Source organism: Neofelis nebulosa, chromosome 2 (assembly GCF_028018385.1).
Source record: "Neofelis nebulosa isolate mNeoNeb1 chromosome 2, mNeoNeb1.pri, whole genome shotgun sequence".
NCBI classification, from domain to species: Eukaryota; Metazoa; Chordata; class Mammalia; order Carnivora; family Felidae; genus Neofelis; species Neofelis nebulosa.
The window spans coordinates 208,759,632-208,778,976 of NC_080783.1; the positions used below are offsets into that span (position 1 = coordinate 208,759,632).

At 56.1% G+C, this 19,345-nt stretch overlaps 1 protein-coding gene across 1 annotated transcript; it reads left to right on the forward strand.

Annotated features, from left to right (window-relative positions):
• The first annotated feature begins 1,148 nt into the window (after positions 1 to 1,148).
• Positions 1,149 to 18,477, forward strand: TAS1R2 (taste 1 receptor member 2). The gene is given in 15 exon segments (XM_058694060.1): positions 1,149 to 1,330; positions 2,426 to 2,747; positions 4,192 to 4,586; positions 4,588 to 4,704; positions 5,112 to 5,358; positions 8,899 to 9,052; positions 9,055 to 9,143; positions 15,968 to 16,002; positions 16,004 to 16,035; positions 16,038 to 16,085; positions 17,249 to 17,502; positions 17,504 to 17,828; positions 17,831 to 18,013; positions 18,016 to 18,065; positions 18,067 to 18,477. Coding segments are annotated over 15 exon segments (2,484 nt in total). The 3' UTR covers positions 18,118 to 18,477.
• Positions 18,478 to 19,345: the final 868 nt, after the last annotated feature.

The window sequence follows — 19,345 nt, forward strand, 5'->3', positions numbered from 1 at the left end:
GCAAGGCACCGACTAGCCCTCGAAGAAGGAGCCGGGCTTGGCTGAGGTGGGACAGGGGGAGAGCATGAGGTTTTCGGCCAGCTTTCTGTGCCTGGGAACCCCCTCTCCCCACAACCCCGGATCCCAGAGGCCTTAACGGGCCCCAGCTGTAACAGACTCGTCGGTGTCGAGCATTCCACAGTAGGTGTCCCCAGGCTCCCTCCGGGCCACCAAAGGACCACAACGACATTATGCGGAGAGGGTCTCAGATTCCGATGGGTGCCCTGTGTGCTGGAACCATCTCCCTTTGGAAATTTTCAGCTCTCTTTTCTGACAGTAAACCCGCCCCTCGGTGCTGGTTACGAAGGGGGCACCCAGAGCGGGGCTCACCCAGCAGCGCTGACTGCTGCGTTGTCGGGCTAACGGGTATTAACCGCCTCCCTTGCCGCTCCCATTCTCTTAGCTGCTGAAACGCCGCTTTTTAGCAAAGGCCGTGACCTCATGATGTTATACGTCGTGGAGATTGAGAACCAGGTCCTAGCATCTGACTATGTGCTTTGAGTCCCCACTTTCGCTGGTTGTGCAGCCCAGGGTGAGCTTCGTAAGCTTCTCTGTGCCTCAGTTTTCTCATCTGCGGAATGGGGCCGGTCATAGTCCCCGTTAATGTGATCATCGAGCGAGATGGTGAATGGCGAGCGCACAGCATGATGCCTGGTTCTTACTGGAATACCTGTCCTGGGTCAGGGGCCGTACATAAAGTACTACCTGCCAGGATCAACTTGATCCGGTTCTGCTCTGTCTCCTGGGTGAGTATCTGTGCCCTTTACTCCCAGATGTTGGAAATGTCAGGGGCATGGGACCTGTCCTTAACCGGGTGGCAGAAGGTTAAGTTTGTGTCCGAGATAGCAGGACATGCTTTCTCTACCTCCGCAGGGCGTTCTCCCAGACCCCCCAGGGCCCACCATGCCCTAGGAAGGGATCATCCTAATTCTAGCCTCTTCTTCCCCCCCTCAGAGTTCTCAGGCTTCTCCACCTGTCCAGGTGTTTCCCCACCCCTCCTGCCATGGCAAGACCGTCACTATGTAAATGGCTGTGCAAATCCCCTGGTGTCAAGGTGCCAGCTCTCTGATGAGACAGGGCCACCTCCGGGGACCCCTCACTTCCCAGCCATGGGACCCCGGGCCAGGGAAGTCTGCTCCCTCATCATCCTGCCGCGGCTCCTGGCTGAGCCGGCTGAGAACTCAGACTTCTACTTGGCTGGGGATTACCTCCTCGGCGGCCTCTTCACCCTCCATTCCAACGTGAAGGGCATCGTCCACCTCAACCTCCTGCAGGTGCCCCAGTGCAGGAGGTGAGTCGCCAGTGTGGGGCTGGAAGTGGCGATGGGGGCGGAGTGGGAAGCCTGGGCTGGTCCTGTGCTCCTCAGGGGACCACGCCAGGACCAAGGGCTCAAAATGCTCTTCCTCATTCATTGCCAACCTCTCATCCCGCATTATCCCCACCGGCCTGGAGGGAGACCCCCCCATGCGGTTCATGTTACCAAAATCTTTGGCAATTGTATTCTGAAATGTGGAGAGCTGGTTGTCCCCCCCCCCCCCCCCCGCCGTCTCTTAATAAATAAAGAGTTACAGGGTATTTGAGCCTGGAGGGGTTGTCGAGACCACCCCCACCTACTTTGTCAAGTGGGGAACTCCCACTGAGCCCATGTCAAGTCCAAGTCTAGAAACCAGGGGTTATGCCTTTGGAAGGCGGAAATGTGGTTTTTCGGTCGCAGGTTCTCAGACTGGAGGGGAAGGTTTGCATTTCTCTAGGGCTGCGGTTAGGTGGGAAGGGGTGCTTCCAGGACCAGAAGGGATTTCCTCCACTCCCCTTGTCCCCTGTGAGCCCCGGGGGTGGCTGCATCACTCAAGATTGGGTGAGACACCTTCGTGCAAGCGCGGAGGCTGGGAGAGCGGACCCAGCGTGGGATGATGAGATAGCGACTTGGTGCAGAGAGGGTGAAGGCGTCCTGTGAGAGAGGGAGAGAAAAAAGAGTGTGTAAAAGCTGACTGCAAGAAGTGCCCCCTTTATGTGACGTCGGGGAAGATCACACGCTGGCTTGGGAATGACGAGTGTGGTGGTTACCAGTGACGGCACATTGGCGAGTGAATGTGCTGACGCCGGTGATGACGGAGGGGAGTTCAGTGATGGTGGTGATGCCGAAAAGATTGAGAGCAGTAATGATGGTGATAATGCAAAGAGGGAAGACTATGGTGAGAATGGCGGTGGTGGTGATGGTGATAGGTGACAACGGTGAGATACAAATGCCGGAATCTTCTGGAGTGGCTCCTTCTCGGGCCACTCCTCGGCTTTCCTACGGCAGGCAGAGGGGACTCCCCGGCTCTCCCATCCCTTCCCCCTCTCACTCTGGACCTGCCTCTCACCCCACCCCACGTGGCTCCCCCAGGTATGAAATAAGGGTGTTGGGCTACGATCTCATGCAGGCCATGCGCTTTGCAGGGGAGGAGATCAACAGCCAGAGCAGCCTGCTGCCTGGCGTGCTGCTGGGCTACGAGATGGTGGCTGTCGGCCGCACCTCCAACGACGTCCAGCCCGTGCTCCACTTCCCGGCAAAGGAGGACTGTTCCTTGCCCATCCAGGAGGACTATAGCCACTGGGTGCCCCGTGCGGTGGCTGTCCTCGGCCCTGGCAACTCTGAGTCCACTGTGACGGTGGCCCGCTTCCTCTCCCTCTTCCTCCTTCCACAGGGGAGGCCCCTGGGTCCTGGGGTAAGGAGCTGGGGGGCAGAGGAGTGGTTATCCAGGGGGCTCACTTCCCCCCACCGGTCCTGGGGGTAGGAGGAGGCAGGAAGTAGGGTCAGAATGTCAACCCCAATCCTAGGAAGGCAGCCCAGCCGCGTGGTTAAGAGCTCAGGCTTTGGAGGCAGACAGACCTGGGTGTGCATCTTGGCTCTGCGTCTTGGCCATTGTGAGGTCTTGAGCAAACCTCTTAACTCTCTGAGCCTCATCTTCCCCACCTATAAAATGGGATGGTAAGAGTTCCATCCTAGGACTGTCTGAACATTAAAGGCTTTAAGCTATGCAGGAGTTTGTAGGACACAGAAGCTAGTCGCTTATGTAATAGTACGTAAAGCATCTTGCACAAAGATGAAAACTCAGGAAGTGCTCGACACTATCTTGTACGGTTGCCCGGCACAAGGCCTGACGCATAAGAGGTCCTCAAAAAAGTGCCATTGGTATGACTACTGTCATTGTAAATGTTGTCATCGTCATGATTAAAGGTGCCTCGACCAGAACTGGCATAAGGTTTTTATGCATTAAAAAAAAAAAAAGTTTTTATGCCCTAAAAAGCAGCTAGCACGAGGCTCGGCACATAGTAGGTAGTTACACTGTTTGCTGTCATTTTTGTTATGTAAAGTGCCAGGGGTCTGACACGTAGCAGGTGCTTAGTAAACATTAATATGCTTACATGAGGCATATCGTCCAGGACTAAACTCATTCTTTCTTATGTTTAACAAATATTTATGGAGCAGGTGCTGCTGTAGGGCTGGGGATACGGCAGGGAACAACACCTAGAGCTCATCTCCCGGCGGGAGAGCCAGGCCATGTCCGTAAACACTGTGATATAGGCTGTTGGAAAGTGAGATGTGCACCGGACAGAATGAAAAGGCCAGCAGGGCGAGGGAGGCTGGACAGGTCGGTGGGCAGGTGGGTAGGGGGAGACCTCAGTTTCAAGCGGGGTGGCCAGGAGGCTCTTTCTGACAACTGGACAACCACCTGAGGGAGGGGAAGGAGTGAGGGAGCTATGTGAGTGCCTAGGAGAAGAGCGCTCCGGAAGAGGGGGCAGCGAATGCAGAGGCCGGCAGGAGCCTGGTGCGTTGGCTGAACCGGTGAGCAGCCCCGGGACCAGGCGGGACAGTAGGAGAAGACGAAGCCAGAGAGGCGAGGGCCGGGGTCAGTGGTGGAGCCCCTTGGGGGCCACGGAAGGACTCTGGCTGTCCTCGAGTGACATTAGGAGCTGTTGGGGAGTTTTGAGCTGAGGAGTAAGGTGACGGACAAGTGGTCGCAGAGGCCACCGGCTGCCACGAACAGCAGCAGAGACAGCCAAGGGGAAGGGTGGGGGGATGCTGTGGTGACCCCGGGGGGTGGGGGGCGGGTGATGGCGGCCTGGTGAGACCCTAGCTCACGCTGGCGGCCCTCCACTCTCGGGCAGATCACCTACAGCGCCATCAGTGACGAGCTACGGGACAAGCAGCGCTTCCCGGCCCTTCTGCGCACAGCGCCGGGCGCCGATCACCAGATCGAGGCCATGGTGCAGCTGATGTTGTACTTCCGCCGGAACTGGATCATCGCGCTGGTGAGCAGCGGCGACTACGGCCGCGACAACAGCCAGCTGCTCAGCGATCGCCCGGCCGGCGGCGACATCTGCATCGCCTTCCGGGTGACGCTGCCCATGCCCCAGCCGAACCAGGCGGTGACGCAGCGGGAGCACCGGCGCCTGAAGGCCATCGTGGACGAGCAGCGGCAGAGCTCTGCGCGCGTCGTGGTCCTGTCGTCGCCAGAGCTGGTCCTGCACAACTTCTTCCGCAAGGTGCTCCGCCAGAACCTCATGGGCCTCCGAGTCCTGGGCCATCGACCCGGTCCTGCACGACAGGCCCACGCGCTGCACAGGCTCCTGGGCTGCACCCAGACCAGCCGCTCCGAGCGGGTCGTCTATCCCTGGCAGGTGAGGCCCCGCCCACGGAGAGTCGGGGGCCACACAGCGCAGGCGCCGCCACAGCCCTGAGTGGTTGCCATGGAGACCACTGCCTTGCTCTAGCGTCCCCCTCTCTGGCCGGGTCCTGGGCAAACTGGCAGGAGAGGCCGGGGGACGTACCCTGTCCCCAGACACATAAAACCAGAAGTGCTTCATGGTGACAAAACTCCTTTTTTTTTACATTAATGTAGTCCTCGCCATCCAAGATAGCCTGTCCCGGCAGGAGATTTGGGTGAAGTTCCCTGGAAGGAGGCCTGGCAGGCAGTGGGCACCCCGGGCCCCCTGCCGTTTCTCCAGGGTGGCGGCCTTGGGGGAGGACTTCTGTGTTCAGCTCTCTGAGGCTCTGCCTTGGGTTTATGCATCTTCTCTCGTCCCAGGTCTGGACGATTCAGAGGAGTAAGGAGGCAAGGAGTCGCCTGGATTCAGACCTGGAATTTAAATCTGTATTTTTCTGATCTGCGTGCACGCGCGTGCACACACACACACACACACACACACCTAACCACGAAGTTTATGTGGGTAGAAGATTTTACTGAGGATCTGGAGGACCAGAGGGGAATTTCATCAGAGACGCACACTGTGCTTGAATGCTTCCTTGTTCGTTTGTTTGCTTTAAAGTTTGGGGCTTAGGTACTCCCCTAACGCTGTCTATATTTTGTCTTTATTCTCGCCTTCCTCCCCTCTTCTCGATCCCCCCTCCCCAAATGCTTGTCTGCTTCCTCCACAGAGCCATTGAGTTAGCTCTTTCAAAAACTCCCCCTTTCCCTTAATCTATTTATTTGTAACCTCTCTACCCCATAATCTCAGAGCCTAACCTTGCAACCCTAAGTGCTTATTTTTTTTCTAAAACTACAATGATTCTTTAAAGGAATTCTAGCCTCAGCCAGCAGAATATTATATTTTACTGTGTGCCCTGCTACATTAATAATATACATAATTATTATGGGTGCTTTACTGTCTTTTGAGCATCCAGTGGGCCATGAGTGCCTGGAATACATCACCCTAAATCGTGGCCATCCTACGAGGTCGATAATCCACAGATAGGAAGGCTGAGATAGGGAGTCAAAGTGACCTGTCTGTGGTGGTTTTAGTGGTGAGCAGTGGTTCGTGGCTTTGAACCCAGGTCGGCCCTTTGAACCCACCGATTTTCCCACCGTACTGTTCAGCTTTCCTGGACAACTGTGGCAACGGCTGTGATGAAGGACCAGTTGACTTCTTTCCTTTCCCAACAGTGGAGACCAAAGAGCACCAATCATGGCAACTCATTTCCTGAGCACCTGCGACGTGCCAGGCCCAGGCTGGGCACTGCGGGTGCCCCGGACCCTCACCCTGGGAAGGACAAGGACAGTCGGGAAGATCTGTCTCTGCTGAGTGCTGCAGGAAGTCAGAGGTGCAATGTGTGTGTGTGTGTGTGTGTGTGTGTGTGTGTGTGCGAGAGGCGGCATCGCTGGGAGTGAGAAGGGCCAGGGAGGCACTGGACATCTCAGGAGGAGAATGGTGGTCTGGGTCGTGTGATCAGGCCACTGTGACCAAAGGATGGGGGACAAGGGGAGCTGCAGGTGACATTGGAGGGCATTAAGTGCTGGATGAAGGAGCTGGGGCTTTGCTCTAGACGCAGTAGGAGCCCACAGTGAGTTCCAAGGCAAGCACCAAAATTGCTGTTTTGAAGACAATCCAACAAGCCAGTTTGGGGTGGAGGTGGAGGGGTGACAGGGACAGGAAGCAGGGAGCCCAGCACATCATCCTATGGCAACGTCACCCAGAGTCTCCACTGGCATGAACAGTGGAAATGATGCCTTTTTGTGCAAACGCGTTAGACCACGATGCCCTCTGCCCGGGGGTAGATGCCACCCTACCGCGGGCACACGGCCCGGTGAGGGGACAAGCTGAGCTCCGGCTGTCCCTCTCCGTTACCCCAAAGGCCCCACTTGTGCAGGGCCCCCTCCCCCCAATGCTGGGTCATGCCACGCCAGCCTGTGGATTTTTGTCATAACTCTTACCCCGAAGTGTCTTTGTTGTGTTTATTTACTTGCCTTCTTGTTTATCGGCTCTTCCCCACCACCCTCCTCCTCCCAGACGTAGGCCGGGGAGAGCAGGGACCTTTCAATCCTACCGTCCTGTTCTGTGCTGTATCCTGACCTGCTGGAACCAGATCTGGCTCAGAGTTGACTCTCAGTGGATATTTCTTGAATGAGTGAATGAATGAATGAACGCCTACTACATCCCGGCACTGTGCTAACCCCTCTGTGTGAATTATCATCTATCCCCAGACGCCCTGTGACTAACCACTGTTACTCGATGGTTGCTGCCCATACAGAGGGGAGATGGAGGTTCAGAGGAGTGACGGTCACCCAGCTAGGGAGTGGCCAGGGGGTGGTGATGCTCCAGGACAGGGGCAGTGGGGATGGAGAGGAGGGCACCCCTTGGGGGCAGGGAGGAGGGGGAGGCCCAGGTGAAGGGGAGACTTGGAGATAGAGGCCAGGAGGGCGCTCCGCCCGTGATGATGGGGAGGGTGCGATTAGGGGGAGGCTGGGGAAAATCCAGGCTGGCAAATGAGAGGGGGCTTTGGGAGTCCAAGGGAAGATCTTCAGCAGGTCGTGGAATCATAGAGTGTTGGAGTTGCAAGGTGTTCTCAGAGTCTTGGGGTCCCATCCTTCTACTTAATGGGGTTGGGACTGGGGCCCTTGGGGCTCTAACAGTGACCAGCCGGCCGGGACCACAGGCCACCTGCTCACCACCCTCACTGGCTCTTCACTGCGTCCTTCTCTCCGCCTCTGTCCACCCCAGCGTCTCAGCTGTGGCCCATCTGTCCGTCCGTTGGGAGGCAGAGCTTTGTCCTCAGGCAGACCTGGGTTTGAGTCCAGCTTGGCCCCATTAGCGGTGCAACCTGGGGCAAGTTGATTAATATCTCTGAGCCCCAGGTTTCTCCTGTGCTGGCTGGAAAGGATAATACGCACCCTGCTGAGTTTTTGTGAGGATTAGCAGTGATGTGTGCACATTACCTGCTGCTGAGTAGAAGCCGAATGTCCTTCTCTTTCTCCTCATTCATTTATGAGACCAGTGTCTGGACAATAGTCCAGACCTCCTCCACTCAGGAGGGTTGCAGGGACCATACTTTCTGACCCCCTGCCTTCGAGCCCTGGAATCCGACACCAGGACCTGGTTCCCTGTGGGCCCTTCACGGCATCTGGATCCCCATCCAGAGGCCGCCACCGGGGAGGAGTTTCCTCCTCTCAGCTCCCAAGACCACTGCCCTCAGTCCCAGCAACATGTGCAAATTCCAAAGAGGCTTCTGGAGACCTCACTCCCTGGGCAGAGCAGGAAGAAGGCTAGGGCCCGAAGCACTTGGCTGTCTGTCTGTGGGTCCCTGAGGCGAGGTGAGCTCTGGACCCCCAAGACATAGCCCAATAGACTCTCTCATTTATGGAGGGAAAGCCGAGGAGTCAGATTGATGGGGTATCTAAGTTGGAAGCTCTTTCGAGGGCGGGGGGTGGGGGGTGGTCTGCCCAGAGAGGTTCAGTGACTTGGCCAAAGTCACACAGCAAATTGAGGAAGGAGCTCAGATTGGAATTCAGGCCAAAGGATGCCCAGTCCAAAGCGTGTTCCAGTTTGTACAGCTTCCGCATTCTCAGAGTGACGGGGGATGGCATGGGGGAGAGACCGGAGGGTCGCCTGCAACTGTGGGGAAGCCGGAAGCACCCAGGGGGCAGGGGTGAGGGCAGCTGACCCTTGCAAGTGAGAGAGGCGGTGGACTCTGGAGCCCAGGTGTTGGGTCCCCGCGGGATGGCCGAGGTGACTTCCAGGGAGCAGGAACAATGTCGACACCTCGGCCGGAGGGGAGCACTTCCTAGTTTGCAGGCCCTGTGCTAAGCTCCCAACATTGGGAAACTCATGTGTTGCTTCAGAGCCCAGGAGACAGGGTTTTTGTTGTCCTACTTTGCAGAAGAGGAGACTGGAGCTCACGGAGCTTGGGCGACAGGCCCAAGGCTCAGAGCAGGTGGCAGAGCTGGTGCCTGAACCCAGGTGTGTCCGACTACAGAGCCGGGGCTCCCAGCCGCTGCCTCCCGGGTGGCCACATCTGCGGTCTCATTGCCCCCTTGTAGGGATGTGGACACCCAGTCTCGTGGGGTAGTCACTCTCCCCCAGATCGGGCCCGACTTCTGACGCCGGCTTCGCTTCCTTTCCCTGTGGCCTCTCCAGCTGCTTCAGGAAATCTGGAAGGTCAACTTCACCCTCCTGGGCCACCGGATCTTTTTTGACCAGCGAGGGGACCTACTCATGCGCCTGGAGATCATCCAGTGGCGGTGGGACCTGAGCCAGAACCTTTCCGGAGCATCGCCTCCTACTGCCCGGTGCTACGACGGCTGAGGGCCACCCGTGACGTCTCCTGGCACACGGCCAACAACACGGTCAGCTCTCGGAGGGCTGGTGGGGGGCTGGGACCTGGGTCTGGGCACTGGCTCGTGCAGGGGTGGCAAGGGCCCTGTGGACCTGAGATCCATTATTGAGCAATGATGGCGTCCCTATTTGTGGGTGTCCCTCCTCCCATTGACTAAGCACCGTGGAAGTCTAGAGCTTTCTGGATCCTCAGGACCCAGGGGCTCAGGGGGCTGCGCAAAGTGAACGTTAGGGGGACACGTGTGTGCTAAGGACTTCAATTCTCATGTCAACCCTGGGAAATAGAGAGTACTGTTCCTCCTGTCTTTGGGGTTGGAAAACTGGAGGCACAGAGGGGGTCGCGTGACCCATAAAAGGCCACACAGCTTTCGCACGTCTCTATACGCAGCATTCAGTCTACATCCCATCGATTAGTACTCGCGTTTTGGGGACGGTAGCTGTGTCTTCACCTGTGTCTGACATCTGTCAGTCTGAAAGCTCCTTTGTTTTACCCTCTTAGGTTACAAGCTGTCAGAATGGCCGCGATGTGGGGAAGGGTAGAGACCCAGCCTCGTGGGGAGGGGGGGAGGTGGGGGGATCTAAAAGTTCAAAGAGCCAGGGCACCTGGGTGGCTCAGTCGGTTAAGCATCCGACTCTGGATCTCAGCGCAGGTCTTGATCTCAGGGTCGTGAGTTTAGACCCCTGTGTTGGGCTCCGTGCCGGGCGCGCAGCCTACTTAAAAATAATAATAAAAAAAAGCTCCGCCTGCCTTCACCAGTCCTCCCAATGGACTGCACACTTTATCCACAGTTTCTGTGGTCCCGGGTGCCTCTAGTTCCTATGCTTCGTGGGGGTTTTTATGGAGTCAGTTCGGTTGGTGTCTTTAATGGTTTGCTAGGGCTGCTGTCACAAAGGGCCACAGTCTGGGGGTTGGAAGTCCAACTCAAGCCGTCAGTAGGGTTGGTTCCTTCTGGAACCCTCTCCAGAGGGAGGATGTTCCAGGCCTCTCTCCCAACTTCTGGTGGTTAGCTGGCCATCGCTGGCTTTCCTTGGCTTGGGGTTTTCTCACCCGACCTCTGTGGTCACCTCCACGGGCACTCTCCCTGTGGGGGTGTCTGTCTCCAAATCTCCCCTTTTATAAAGACATGGGTCATATTGGAGTGGGGGCCCGCCCTACTCCAGGATGACTTCGTCTTAACTGATTACCTCTGAAATGATCCTAGTTCCAAGTAAGTTCACATTTTTAGGTCCTGGGGTTTCAGACTTCAGTGAACTTCGAGGGGACGCAAGTCAACAAATAACAGTGTCTTCGCCTGGGGTTTTTCCTGGGAAGCAGAGCCTGAGGCAAGGGTTTATGTGCAGTTTATTCCAGGATATGCTCCATGGGAGCAGGAGTGGGTGATGGGGGAGAGTCCGCTAGGGATAGAGAGAAAGTCAGTAGCAGGGAATGTTCTTAAGCTGGACACCGACTGTGAGCTCGATCTTACCGGAACCTTCTGAGGGACCACTTTAGAATTGTCCCCAAGGGAAGGAAGAGGATGGAATGGATCCACTGGTCTGTACCACCCCCCCGCCCGGTGTGGCCCAAGGTCGCCGCACGGGGCATTAACTCCCTTGTGCTTCCAGGTCACACATGTGTGGGTGCCCAGCAGCTCCCCACGAGCATCTCACACGACAGCCCCCGGGCAGGGAGCGAAAGAGACTGAGTGCAGCTTAGGGGAGGTGCTGACAGGTAACCCCTGCGTGGATTGGTTGCTATGGCAGGGGCAGGACTAGAAGGTGGGCTGAGAAAACGTGAGAGAAGCCACAGAGATGGATGGCCTCCCGTCGCTGTGCTCACGTCCTCCCCACAGCTTGGTGGGCTGGCACGTTTGGGGCGGCAGCCAGCCCGGTGTCTTCACGGGGACTCGAGTGGACACCATCACAGGCCCTGCAGCTGCAGTGGGGGCCAGGTGGAGCCGCTGTTCCTCATCCCTCCCTTCTGCCATCCATTCCGGAGTCCTTCGCCCTTGGCCACCTGGCTGGTGGGGTGTTCCGGACATTTGTCCCCGGGTGTCTGAGCCCGTAGTCGCCTTGTCCGTGCCGGCCCGTGGTTGTGGCAGGTGTCCAGTAATGACCCGGCCACTGCGGTGAATCTTCTGGACTCCAGACCTACTCCTTCCTACCCTCTTGTGTGGTGGGGACCCGGCCCCTCCTGCTAATCCAGGTTAACTACCTCCTCCTTTCTTGGCCTTCTCGTTCCCTGACGTGCGGCCCCTGAAAAGCCAGGAGGTAACCTAGCACCCATTTTGTCTGGGGATATGTAGACATGTTCCCTCTTTGGAGGCCAGACCCTGGATTCCAGGAGAGTCCAGCCTGTGGGGACAAGAAACACCGGTTCTACAACGAGCCCCCGAGAACAATGGTGAGCGTGGCTGATCCTTCTTCCGCCCCGTGGTGGCTGGACCTATGTGTTCTAGCTGTTGGGGCCACAGTGCTACATACCCGCCTTTCATTCAATGCTTATACCTCACCCTGAAGGGCAGTGTCCTTATCCTCAAGGTGTTGTCTGTCCCCCAGTTGGTACCTTACCTGAATGCTTAATACACCATACCATTGTTTTATCAGACGGGATACTTCTCGATGGTGGTGTGGAATGTGTTGGGATCAGTGGATCCTGTGGTCATGTGCCCACATCACACCCCCTTTGCCGCACAATGGGTCTCTTGTCTGGGGTGACTTTGTGGGGGGGACCCATGACAGTAACTCGTTCACTCTGTACGCCCTGGGATGGGGGTGCTGCGTGGCAGACAGGGAGGCACGTTCTTACACGGATGAGTCAGTGCTCCCTCCAGGGAAGAAGGCACCTGCGGTTGATAGATGGGCCGGCATCCATGTAGAATGGTACCAAATCAAGGGCTCAGTGTGGGTTCCGGGCTGGAAGGTTAGGTGTTCAGCGGTGCCGACCACGGAGAGGAAGCCCACGCCGTTGATCGCCCACCCACAGCCCCCATCCTCGCCACCGCAGGCATTCCGTGCAAGCCCCCGGGGCGGCTGACCTGTACTGGAAGCTTCGTCCTGTCCATCTGGTTCTTCATCGCTCCCTGGGTTCTCAACGGGCATGGGCCCGAGACACAAAGATCATCAGGCTTTGCGCTCACTCTCGTACATCCACGCACACACCCTTCCGCCCAGACGATGTCTTCTCCACTCTTCTGGTCTTGTTCTTTCCAGGCCCACCGAGCAGCCGGCCAAGCCATTCGTCGCTGCCCGGCCGTCCAGGAATATCCGCTCTCCGGGGCCTTTCTCCGTCCACACCAAGTGAACAAACACGTGCTGTGCTCTCAACTCTACCCCCTGGGGACACGTTCCCTCGTTACCGCCCTTCGGGGGCGTCCCCGAGAGGAGCCTAGTGTGGCAACAGTCCGTTTTGAGCTCACGTTAATATATCAAGCTGGGGATAGATTACCTGTGAATCACTGACCTAAGAAACATACATGTCCGTCCCCCCTCCCCGCCGCCCCCGGGGCCTGCTTTGGCCTGATCCCAAATGTGCCATTTCCGTTGCATGGACATGTGCCACTCTTCCTGCCTGACCATGCAGCTCCGTGCCTCTGAGAGTCACTTGATGTCCTGAGGCCACGTGCTTGTTCTCCACGAAGGCCCGGCAGGACACCAGGAGCTGATTTTCAAATAGCGAGTCGTACTCTGGTGGAAGGTATGTTATAGCTACGTTTTGCAACCTCTCATACTGGGGCTGGACCCTCTTGTCCCCTGCAGATGACGTTGGCATCAGCAAATCTGCTTGGCCACATGGCCCGAGTGGCAAGGACAGCACGTCCTACAGCCAGAGCCTGCTTCAGAGTCCTCCTCCGGGCTTGTCATCGTTTGCCTGGAAACCGGATGTCGTCCGAGCCACCTGATAAATGCGGGTTGCAGCAGTCTTTCCAAGAGCGATTTATGTGGTCGCCCCCGATCTCGAGAGGTTCGCCAAGTGCCATACGTCTCTAATGGCAGAAGGCAGAAGATGTCACAAGTCACTCTGTCGCGTAGACAGGATGTCCTGGCCTTTCCCAGACCACAGGAGCCCTGAAAGCATCACCAGTGTGGCAGGGCCCTTATCATATACCCTCGTACCTAAGTATTTGTGTCTCGCGTGGGCATGAAGGGTGCTTCCTGCTTCCTACTCACCAGATCCCGTCGGTACGATGCCATGAATAAAGTGGACCCGCATGATGTTCTGCCGAATGTCAGAGCGATCCAGTGCCATGTGGACAGAGAACAGTACAAGAGTAAACTTAACTGCAGTAAGACAGCAAATGGTAGTGATTTGAGAGCTTTCTCTTCTTTTAATCAGGCATTTAGAGCTGCACAATCCCCTCTAAGTACTGCGTTCACTGCCTTCTATAAGTTTGGGTATATATTAATGTAAAATAATTTTTTAATGTTTATTTTTGAGAGAGCGAGAGAGAGAGAGAGACAGAGGCAGAGCATGAGCTGGGGAGGGGCAGAGAGAGAAGAAGACACAGAATCCGAAGCAGGCTCCAGGCTCCGAGCTGTCAGCACAGAGCCCGACGTGGGGCTCGAACCCACAAGCCGTGAGATCATGACCTGAGCCGAAGTCGGCCACTTAACCGACTGAGCCACCCAGGCTCCCTGAAACTTTATACTTCTCAAACACTAACTCCCCACTCTCCCCTCCTTCCCGCCCCTGAAATCACCCTTCTATTTTGTGGTCCTATGAATTGGACTCAGAACCTCATATAAACAGAACCACACAGCATTTGTCTTCCATGACTGGCTAATTTCACTCAACATCATGTTCTTACGGTTCATCCGTTTTGTGGCGTGTGTCAGAATTTTCTTCCCTCTTTAGACTGAATAATTCATTACAGGTATATATCACATCTCGCTTATCCATTCATCCATCAATGGACACTTGGGTCGCTTCTTCGTTTAAGCTATCGTGAATAACGCTGCATTAAACATGGGTGTACAAATGTGTCTTTGAATCTCTGCTTTCAATTCTTTTGAGTGGACACCCAGAAGTGGAAGCCGGATCGTGTGTTAATTCTGTTTTTAATTTTTTGAGGCACTGCCATACCGTTTTCCACCACCGCCATCCCTGTCTACACTCCCGGTGGTGAATGAAGAGGTCCCGGTTCCTCTGCATCCTTGCCAGCCCGGGTTATGACCCGTTTTTTTGATAGCGACCATCCCAATGGGCGTAGGCTGGTCTCTCACTGTAGCTTTGATTTGTCTTTCCCTCGTGATTACTGATTGAGCAGCTTTTCAAGTACTGATTCGCCATGTGTGTATCTTCTTTGGAGAAATCTCTATTCAGGTCCTTTGTCCATTTCTGAGTTATCGTGTTTTAGGAGTTCTTTGTATATGCTGGATATTAATCCCTTGGTAGATGAACAACATGCAGATATTGTCTCCCATTCTGTGGGATGCCTTTTTACGCTCTCCGTACATTACTCTCTCTGTCGTTTGGTGGACAAACGTTTTCCATTTTCACGAAGTCCTATCCAGGAAGGTCATTGCCAGATCCAGTGTCCTGAAACTTGTGCCCGGTGTTTTCTTGTAGCGGTTTTTATGATTTTAGGTCTCCCTGTAAGTCATGGATCCATTTTGAGGTACCCGCACGTGGCATTAGGTCCAACTTTATTCTTTTGTACGTGGATATCCAGCGTTCCCAGCACCATTCATTGGAAAAACGATCTTTCCCCCACTGAATGGTCTTGGAACACCCGTCAAAAATCATTTGACCGTATGTGTGAGGGTTTGTGTCTGGACTCTCTGTTCTGTTTTATTGGTCTGTATGTGTGTCTTTAAAAAAAACAAATACAAAGCTCTTTTTTTTAAATCTTTCTTTATTCTTGAGAGAGAGACAGGGTGTGAGCAGGGGAGGGACAGAGAGAGAGGGAGACACAGAATCCGAAGCAGGCTCCAGGCTCTGAGCTGTCAGCACCGAGCCCGACGCGGGGCTCGAACCCATGAACAGCGAGATCGTGACCTGAGCCAAAGTCGGACGCTCCACCGACTGAGCCCCCCAGGCGCCCTGTATATGTCTCTTTATGCCAGCACCACAGCACTTGGGTTACTGTAGCTTTGCAGTTCAGTGTTGAAGTCAGGAAATGTGCATCCCCAGTTTTGTTCTTTTTCTTTTTTTTTTTTTAATTTTTTTTAATGTTTATTTATTTTTGGGACAGAGAGAGACAGAGCATGAACGGGGGAGGGGCAGAGAGAGAGGGAGACACAGAATCTGAAACAGGCTCCAGGCTCTGAGCCATCAGCCCAGAGCCCCATGCGGGGCTCGAACTCACGGACCGCGAGATCGTGACCTGAGCTGAAGTCGGACGCTTAACCGACTGAGCCACCCAGGCGCCCCAGTTTTGTTCTTTTTCAAGATTGCGTTGGGAACTCAGGGTCCCTTGAGACGCCATCTGAATTTTAGGATGGGTTTTGCCCCACTGTACAAAGTGAAGTTGTTCCCTCCCATCACCGAAAACTCCAGGAGTGGACATTGAGACTCCAGGCACGGATAGATCCAGGGTCTCATTCCCTCCAGATCTCAGGTCCTTCCTTGGAATGTCCTCCCTCTATGGAGACACGGTGGCTGCTAGCAGCCCCAGAGCCACATCTTACCTGCCCGGCAATCTCAGAAAGTCTCCGTCTCGACAGTCGCGCGCTGTTACCTGAAGAAGGTGGACCAGGTCTCAGGCAGGCCAAACGAGGGTGGGGGGGGGGGTCCCTACAAAGGTCCCGTTCTAGTGGCAATCCCTGCTCCTTCCCCATCCCGGACAGGGGCCAGGCTCCCTTTCCTGAGCATCCTGCTGGTTGGGCTCAGGATCTCTTGCCTTCCTCCCTCCAGATCCCTGTGTCCGTGTGTTCCAAGGACTGCCAGCCTGAGGAAGAAGCCTGTGGGTATCCATCCCTGCTGCTTGAGTGTCTCGACTGCCTTCCAGGCACCTTCCTCAACCAAACTGCATGTGGGACTCGCAGACCCACACTCCTGCCCCGCCCTGCCCTGCCCCGCCCCGCCCCGCCCCGCCCTGGGGCTCTCAGGGCCCTTCATCTTTGGCAGGGCCTCTGGAGTCTCATCCAGGGGACACAGGTCCAAAGGCCAGGGACCATGTCTGATTCCGCTTGTATCTCCCTAACCGCTGGTGTAAGAAAAATCTTCAATGCTGTGAGGGCGTGGGGGTGGGAGAAGAAACAGCCCTCAACCAGGCGGGGCTGTAACTGATCCCTTCTGCACATACATGTAGCTGAGGGCCCAGGGGGGTCAGGCCAGAGAATGTCCACTGGATGAATGAATGAATGAATGAACGAACAAACACACAAATGAATGAATGTCTCTGTCCGTAGAAGAAATGTTTCTGGCAGACAGGGCTAGGGTCTAATTTCTCTCTGTGGCCTCCCAAGTGCCTCGTGTAGTTCGGAGCATATAATGTTTGCTCGGTGAATGTTTATTGAGTGACATCCTTGATGAGAAGAATTGACATCTCCCCCTATAGATCATAAACTCCAGGAAGGGGGGGACAATGTCATCCCTCCAGTGTTTAGCACAGTTCACCGTTGGGGCCGAATTATTTTTTTTTCATGACTTCACAGATTAGGAACTAAGCGGTCTGTACATCTACCGATCAGAGTACTCAGAGACGTGCCCAGCAGAGCCCAGGGCACAGAGTAGGTGCTCAACAAAAGTTTGTTTGCAATTGGTCAGTAGCCGGAAGTCAGGGGGCTCGGCTTTATCCACGTCTGGGCTCTCCCATCTCAGATGCCTATCACAGTGGATGGCGCTCAAAAAGAAACTTGAATAAACAGTCGAATGTCCATCTCACCAGAGGGTACGGTCTTGGAAGGGAGGCATTACGGTTGCCAGGCTCTGAGTCAAGGGGACCTTGGACCACATCCTGCCTCTGTAACTGTCTGGTTTTGTAACTGCCTGGAGGAGCCTCAGATGCCACATCTGTGAAATGGGGTTGCAGTGAGGATCTGATGGGCCGGTGGATACGAGGGACGCAGTGAGAGGTGGCTACGACCGCAGGCATCGCCCTTGGCTCGCCCCCTCCCTGCCCCTACAGCCTGGCCGGGTGCAGGTGTAGAGGATGTGGGTGTGGCGGACGGGAACTGCTGTGGGCTCTTGCAGACGAGTTTGGCTGCCGGCCCTGCCCGAGTTGCGGGTGGTCCCGGAGGAACGACGCTTCCTGCTTCAAGCGGCGGCTGGCCTCCCTTGAATGGCGCGAGGCACCCGCCATCACTGTGGCCGTGCTGTCCTCCCTCCGCACCCTGGCCATCTTGGTGATCTTCTGGAGGCACCGCCACGCGCCCATGGTTCGCTCGGCCGGGGGCCCCAGGTGCTTCCCGATGCCGATGCCACTGCCGCTGGCATAGGTGACGGTTCCCCATGTACGTCGGGCAGCCCGCGTTTTTCACGTGCCTCGGCCGCCAGACCCTCTTCGCCCTCTGCTTCGCCGTCTGTATCCCCTGAGTCACCGTGCGCTCTTTCCAGATCGTCCGCGTCTTCAAGATGGCCAGGCGCCTCCCGCGTGCCTACGGCTACTGGGTCCGCTACCACGGGCCCCGTGTCTTCGTGGCGGGCAACGTGCTGGCCACGACCGCCGAGCCCGCCGCCCGCCCCGGCCCCGATGACCCCAAGATCGCGGTTCTCGCCTGCAACTACCGCAAAGTGCTGCTGTTCAACACCAGCCTGGACCCGCTTGTGTCCGTGGCGGCTTCAGCTTCGCCTACGTGGGCAAGGAGCTGCCCACCACCCACAACGAGGCCAGGTTCATCACCTTCCGCATGACCTTCTACTTCACCTCTTCCGTCTCCCTCCGTACCTTCATGTCTGTCTACGAGGGGGTCCTGGTCACCATCCCGCACCTCGTGGTCGCAGTGCTCAACCTTCTGGGCGCTTTGGCCCCAAGTGCTGTGTGGTCCTCTTCTAACCGGATCGCAACACGCCCCGTCTACTTCAGCAGCGTGATTCAGGGCTACAGCACGGGGAAGGACTAGCGCTGCCCCCTGGCTGCCCTGGGGGCCAGAGGGCTCCGCCCTGGGAGATGGAGACCCGGGGTGGGGGTGGGGGTGGTGGCGACTCGTTCAGCCCCTGCTGGGAGCAGGGACGCCACCCCGCCCTACTCTCTGATTTGGCCTCCCCCTCCAGGCTCTCTGCACCCTGGCCGTTTTTACCCACCCGCTGGTGGCTGCCTAAAAATACTCACGCTTTCCCTGCAACTGCTTGGCTTGCCAGGCACTGCCACCCATTTTAGGAAAAGGATCCGGGGTGACCTCCCTATTGGTCTCCAAGACAGAGATGGATCGGAGCAGCCCACAGTCGCCATCTGGTGGTCACAGCGGGTGTCGGCAGGTTCCGGCTCCTTCCCTTCCTCTCTGTTCCCCCTGCAGGGGCAGCCATGCTGGAAGGCTGGGCTGGGGCTGGTGTTGGGGGACATCTGCCCGGCATCATTCACTCCCTGCCCACGTGTCTGCGCCTCACCTCCCAGACTCCCGCGCCCCCCAGCTTGGAACTCAGCTCGGGACCCAGCTTCTCTGAGTCATGGCTGCGCATAGGGGCTGGTTCATAAATGCTTATGAATAAACCTCCCTTGGGTGAAACGAAGGCGTTTCCTTCTTGTTTCCAGAGGTTCCCCCCTCCCCCCACCCCGCCCCAAGAAAGAAGACTGGGATCGGAGACCTCAGCTTCCATTTCCGCGTTGCCACTTCTGAGCCGTGTACTTTGGGCCAATTCTATTTGCTGTTTCGGAGCCTACACGGCCCCTTCTCTAAAATAGGAACGATAAACCAAGGGCACCCTTGACACACTGTGTATTAGCCAATTTGACGACAAATTATATTTAAAAAGATTAAAAATAAATCAGATAAAATAGGAACAATACCTACTTCGCTGGGACATCGGAGGATCAGAGAGAATGGGCGTGAAGTGCATACAGTAGGTAGTCAATAAATGCCAACCATTTTGCAAGTTCGCATGTTCCCTCGAACCATCAGGCTTCAAAAGGAGGTTGTGTCTCCTTTTTACACCCAAATGTCCATGGTATATGTTCGAGTCCGTGGTACCAGCCTCTTGTGGCAACTGGCTTTGCCCCCAGCAAATTCTGGGCGTCGTCTTGCGGTGCTTGGGCCCCCCATGTGCTCGGAGCCGCCCCAGCACCGCTGAACCTGGAAGACGCTGCCATGCTGAGTTTAGCTGTGCCTGTGCCCATCACCCTCGATGGCGGGA